Below are 6,592 nucleotides of genomic sequence, written 5' to 3' on the forward strand. Positions count from 1 at the left end.
AAATTCTAATAAACATAAGTGTCCCACAAATATAAGCACCTTTATATACTGTCATCCTGACTGTTCATATACTTAGTCCTCAATATGGAAATCACAGAGACAAACTCCATAACTATTGAATACTACAGAGAAATACCAGGGTTCATATGCTCATAAAAAACATAGGCCCAGATTTATCAAACTGTGTGAGAGAAAAAGTGGAGGGATTTTCCACAGCAACCAATCACAGCTCAGCTAAAGAGCTGAGGTAAAGTGAAACCTGAGCTGTGATTGGTTGCTGTGGGAAAATCACTCCACTTTTTCTCTCTCTGTTTGATAAATCTAGGCCATAATCTTTATTATATATCACTAAAATGCGTACAATAAATGGCAGGTGAGATCTAATGTAAAAGAAAAACCAGAAAGGGCGACAAAAATATATCAGTATCCTGTAAAGACTATCGCACTTATGCCCATATACAAAAATATATAAAATAACCCTGTCTACCTGCCACATAAAACACTGCCCACAACCACCGGACCGTAACCTAAAGTTATAATAAACAACGGTGCAGGGCTGGTTAGCAGGATAATATAAAGAGTATTGGTGACTATGCTAATGATGACCGTGCAGGAATCAAATCGGTGTAATATCACAAGAGCATAAGGTGCAATAAGTATACATACCCATGTGCGCTGATTCAGTGCCACGTACCCCTACGTACGTTTCGGCGGTGCCTTTCTCAAGGATACTTTTTAGATTTTTGTCTTTACAGAATACTGATTTATTTTTGTGCCTTTCTGTTTTTTTTTCCTTCACAATAGATTTCACCTACCATTTATTGTATGTATTTTTAGCGATATATAATGAAGATTAAATTTTTATGAGCATATGAACTATGGTATTTCTTTATAGTATTCCCTGTAAATTCTAGAAGTCTTCTGTAAAAAGGCCTTCATGTGATTTCAACATACGTGCAGGACCCGAATGTAGTCACTAGCTGATTGACTGACTAGTCCAGTGTTTCGCAACTAGGGTGCCTCCAGCTGTTGCTAAACTACAACTCCCAGCATGCCCGGACAGCCTTTGGCTGTCCGGGCATGCTGGGAGTTGTAGTTTTGCAACAGCTGGAGGCACCCTGGTTGCAAAACACTGAACTAGTTGTTTGCCTCATATACATAGAACGTATTGCACAATTGTGACAGCCCGCTCAAATGAATGTTCTGGCTACATCCTAGCGAGGTTTATTATCTATATGTTAAGAATTATTAAAAGCCTCCCCCCCCACAAATGTTCTTTTTATGGTCCATTTTTAACCCTTTTCTGTCTGCCACACATTTAATACATTAATGTTTCAGTTTAAAAAAATATATATAAATTCGGTTGTGCTGACCCACAGAGTAAAAATACAACATCATTTTTACTGCACGGCGTACGGTGTAAAAATTGAACCCTCCACAACTTGCAGAATTATGGTTTTGTGTATTTTCAAATTTACTCCACAAGATATACTGTATATAGATTTTTGCTCCGGTGAAAACTTTTTTTTTTTCTTTTAAATTAACTGGTGCAAGAAAGTTAAACAGATTTGTAAATTACTACTTCTATTTAAAAATCTCAATCCTTTCAGAACTTATTAGCAGCTGTATGCTACAGAGGAATTTCTTTTCTTTTTGAATTTCTTTTTTGTCTTGTCCACAGTGCTCTCTGCTGACACCTCTGTACGTGTCAGGAACTGTCCAGAGCAGCATAGGTTTGCTATGGGGATTTTCTCCTGCTCTGGACAGTTCCTGATATGGGCATCAGATGTCAGCAGAGAGCACTGTGATCAGACAGAAAAGAAATTCCTCTGTAGCATACAGCTGCTAATAAGTACTGGAAGGGTAAAGATTTTTTAATAGAAGTAATTTACGAATCTGTTTAACTTTCTGGCACCAGTTGATAAAAAAAATGCTACCCCTTTTAAGCATGCCATGAAAAAGCACACTAGGCCCTACACAAAACCTCCCCTGGTATGACTCTCTCAATGTAAAAATAAGAGTTATGGCCTGAAAAATAAAAAGGAAAATTGGCCTGGTCCTGAAGGAGGTTTAAGCATGATACCATTAAACAAAACACCATATTCGGACACCTTTATAGAAGGCTTTAAATGACAGTCCATATGAATGCATTGGTATCCAAAGTGCTTGTCACCCTGCTGCCATCTTGGACTGTTAGGCCGGGTTCACTCTGTTCAGAACAATTCCGGACGGAGAATCGGAGTGTAGCCAGGCAGTGCACTCCGAATATCTCTGGCGCGGAAACTGACAGATCATTAAGAATTAGTGTTCTGGCGAATAATTATTTTTTTTTTTTTATGTATTTATTTCAAACAAAATAAACTGAAATCATTTTTTGACGGAAATTCCACCCAGAAACCTTTGTGTAAATGAATTAACAGAAAACCCATTAACCTGCATTTTACCTTCAGGCAGTGACCTTAAATTCTGTAGTGTGAACCCGGCCTCACTAAGCAGGATGGCGCTGCTGAGCAACACACAGTGAAGATTGTATGGTATGAATTCCTTATCGGGGAGAAATGCCTTATTATTAAAGTATTTGGACAAGTAAATCCTTATTCCTGGAAATTTGGCAGCTATACTACCTATATTTATTTTTTATGTTAGGCCATGTTCACATGTTAGAAAAATGTGCGGAATGTCCACCCGGCAATCACGGACAGAAATTCTGCACATTTGAAAGCCTGGCGGACTCTAGGACCATTCGGAAATGTGCCCTCTCCTAGACTGCAATGCATTTCCGAGCAAAATCTGCAGAAAAATTAGACGCCGGAATCAGGATTCCCATCACGATGCCGTTTCTTTAGCTTATTTTTGATATATACATATATTTAAAGGAAAAAAATTATATAATTTTTTATTTTATTTAATACATATATTATGTAGCATTCAAAAAAGTTCACACATCAGCTGAACCTCCACATCAGGGATAGCTCAGGATTTCTGCAGGTGATATATATATATATTTTACCATTGCAAATATATCAGTAACTCCATCACTGATACATCTGGGTTAACATAGAGCTGTGAGGATATGGTGAAGTTTATTATTTCATTATACAACCTCCAGCACATCTTGTGCTCATTTTACTATTTCATGTAAAGCTGCATTTACACAGCTGGAACAGAAATCTGTTTTCTCATTTTGTATTCCCAAAAGGCTTTTTTTTGTTTTTTTCTTTTTTTTACAATTTTGTTCTGGAATGCAGAAGAGAAACACAGAAGGGGACACCATCTTTAAAGAAGTATTACAGTTTCTGCTAGCATAACTTTTTCCTTTGTACTGAATAAATAAAATTGACACACTTTCCCAAACTTTTTTTATTTTTAATTTTTTTTACAATTTTTCAAGATCTCTGCTTGCATTGATACAATGGAGCCTAAGTCATATCACATGATCAGGACATATTGAAGAGTGGTCTCCAATCTATGGACTTCCAGCTGTTGCAAAACTACAACTCCCAGCATGCCTGGACAGCCGTTGGCTGTTCGGGCATGCTGGGAGTTGTAGTTTGGCAACAGCTGGAGGTTCACAGTTTAAAGACCACTGCACTAGAAGTAAGCAATTAAGGGTCCTATTAAATACTAGCAAGCAGAGATCCTGAAAATCCATCTTTTGACAAAGAGCGCATGCGCTCGAAACGCGTCAAGAAACCTCAGAACATGTGAAGTGCTATAGTCTTGTACTATTTTAAGAGGATTACAAAATAAAGCTTGCTGTTTTCCAAGTGCTGGATCACTTCGTTTTTCTTCAGAGATCCTGAAAACCATGATAAATTAATAAAGTATAATGAAAAAAGGTTCAACTTTTTGTTATGCAAAGAATAGCCTTTATTTGCAGAAACTGTAATATATCCCTTTATGGCTGAGCTGTGTACGTGATGATCATTTTCTATGACTTTGTGTTGGTTTCTTTCTGATATTTATACAGGTTGTTTTTTTTTTTTTCAAGGTTTTGATATATTGACTCTATGGTAATAAATCCAAATTTTTTGAAACACTTATACATTTGTGCGTTTTGTTATTATTTTATGTATCTGTGTCAGGTTTGAGAAACCGTGACCCTAATTGTTGCCAGATGTTAATCTGTTAACCATTGTCCTATATAAAACAAAAATGACCGATCGCCATATAAAAACATTGTTACATTGAGCTCTTTTTATGCAAAAATCATATTAAAATAAAGGCACACAACTGTCCTAGCGGTAACGCTTGATATAGGAATATTTCTATATATGATAATCCCCTGTACTTTATAAAGGTTGGTAAACAATTTTGTCCTATTTAAAAAATTCCTTTTGTTGCATTTGTCTTGATTTTTAGATAATTTGTAATGTGTTAATTCATTGTATAATAAAGCAATTTGTATTTAATAAACTACAAATAAATGTTATTCAGTCCAGTTATGTCCGTGTGTATTTGAGCTCTGTTGCTGTAATTCAGTATAGTAATGTAAATGGTGTAAAGTATGGTGCCACCATGAGGAACTGTATTTTCTCTAGAGCACTTCTAGCAGAGCGTATCTCTCAGGCCCTGAGCATTAGGCTAGGTTCACACACTGGAATATCCTCAAAGAAAATCTGTGCGGACATTCCAGAGACTGCAGGTGCAGGTGAAGTGAAAAAAACTGTGACCCGTAGCCAAATGTGACTTTAGCTCAGCTCTTCTCAATGCTGATCGCTGTTATGGGTAAGGATTAGGGTTAGGGGTAAATGTTTAGATTAGGGGTAAGGATTAGGCATTAGGATTAAATGCCATTTGCAGCCCTTTAACACTTATCCCTAATCCACCGGATAGGGGATAAGTGTTAGATCGCATGGGGTCCAACCGCCCGCAGTCTCCGGAATGCCTGCATGGAGATTTACGAGTAAACAAAATAAATTTTCACTGTGCCACAAAAAATAATACATTTCATAACCAATAGATTATTAATAAAATACACCTTTGAAAATACAAAAAGTGTACCAGATTTGGTAAACTCTAGTATCTGAATATAAAGTGCATGTGCAAATAACACCTAATAACTATTAACCCCTTCCTGACCCGTACCTTTCTATAATGCGGGGCCATAGCAGGTCGGGCCCGGCACCTAGCAACGGCCAGGACCCGTGGCTAATAGTGCGCGGCACTGATCAGTGTGCCCTTAAGATGCGGCATTCAAAGTTGATCGCCGCGTCTAAAGTGAAAGCTAATAAGTGCCAGTAAGCTCAGTGGGCTGTTCGGGACCGTCGCAGCGCCCTGGACAGCTGGATGACATGAGAAGGGCCCCTTATCTTCCTCCTCCGTGTCTGATCGCCGAATGACTGCTCTGTGCCTGAGATCCAGGCAGGAGCAGTCAAGCGGCAGAAACACTGATCAATGCTAGCATATCATCATAGCATAGCATTGAACAATATGAGAGATCAATGTACTGCATGTTATAGTCCCCTATGGGAGCTATAACATTGCAAAAAAAAAAGTTAATAAATATAATTTAACCCCTTCCCTAATAAAAGTAAGAATCACCCCCCTTTTCCCATAAAAAAAAAAAAAAAAACTGTGTAAATAAAAATAAACATATGTGGTATCGCCGCATGCAGAAATGTCTGAATTATAAAAATTTATAGTTAATTAAACCGCTCGGTCAATGGCGAACGTGCCCAAAAATTCCAAAGTCCAAAATAGCGTATTGTTGGTCACTTTTTATATCATGAAAAAATGAATAAAAAGCGATCAAAAAGTCCAATCAATAAAAAAATTGGTACCGCTGAAAACTTCAGATCACAGCGCAAAAATTTAGCCCTCATACCGCCCCGTACACGGAAAAATAAAAAAGTTATAGGGGTCAGAAGATGACAATTTTAAACATATAAATTTTCCTGCATGTAGTTATGCTTTTTTTCCAGAAGTACGACAAAATCAAACCTATATAAGTAGGGTATCATTTTAATCGTATGGACCTACAGAATAAAGAGGTGTAATTTTTTCCGAAAAATGTACTGCGTAGAAAAGGAAGCACCCAAAATTTACTAAATGGTGTTTTTTCTTCAATTTTGTCGCACAATGATTTTTTTTTCTCATTTCGCCGTAAATATTTGGCTAAAATGACTGATGTCATTACAAAGTAGAATTGGTGGTACAAAAGAGTTATGATTTTTAAAATGTAAGGAGGAAAAAGCGAAAGTGGAAAAACCCCAGGTCATGAAGGGGTTAAGGCTTAGTGGTATAATAAATCAAAGTATAGTTAAAGAGATTTAAAGAAAGTTAAACAGATTTGTAACTTACTTGTATTTAAAAATCTTAATCCTTTCAGTACTTATCAACTGCTGTATAATACAGAGGAAGTTCTTTTCTTTTTGAATTTCTTTTCTGCCTGATGATAGTGCTCTCTGCTGACACCTCTGTCTATGTCAGGAACTGTCCAGAGCAGGAGAGGTTTGCTATGGGGATTTGCTCCTGTTCTGGACAATTCCGGACATGGACAGAGGTGTCAGCAGAGAGCACTGTGGTCAGACTGGAAAGAAATTCAATAAGGACTGCTCATGCTCAATTGGGTGATCTGGCTCTTCATAGG

At 37.3% G+C, this 6,592-nt stretch overlaps 1 protein-coding gene across 1 annotated transcript in view; it reads left to right on the plus strand.

The window, feature by feature from the left end:
• The window catches only part of ZFYVE16 (zinc finger FYVE-type containing 16), a 75,294-nt gene extending 70,859 nt beyond the window's left edge, over positions 1-4,435 (plus strand). Inside the window, exon 19 of the mRNA XM_056539218.1 lies at positions 2,647-4,435. Within this exon, the coding sequence (XP_056395193.1) occupies positions 2,647-2,664 (18 nt within the window). The 3' untranslated portion in view covers positions 2,665-4,435. The remainder of the gene's footprint in view (positions 1-2,646) is intronic.
• The last annotated feature ends 2,157 nt before the right edge of the window (positions 4,436-6,592 follow it).

Source organism: Hyla sarda, chromosome 1 (genome assembly GCF_029499605.1).
Source record: "Hyla sarda isolate aHylSar1 chromosome 1, aHylSar1.hap1, whole genome shotgun sequence".
Taxonomy (NCBI): domain Eukaryota; kingdom Metazoa; phylum Chordata; class Amphibia; order Anura; family Hylidae; genus Hyla; species Hyla sarda.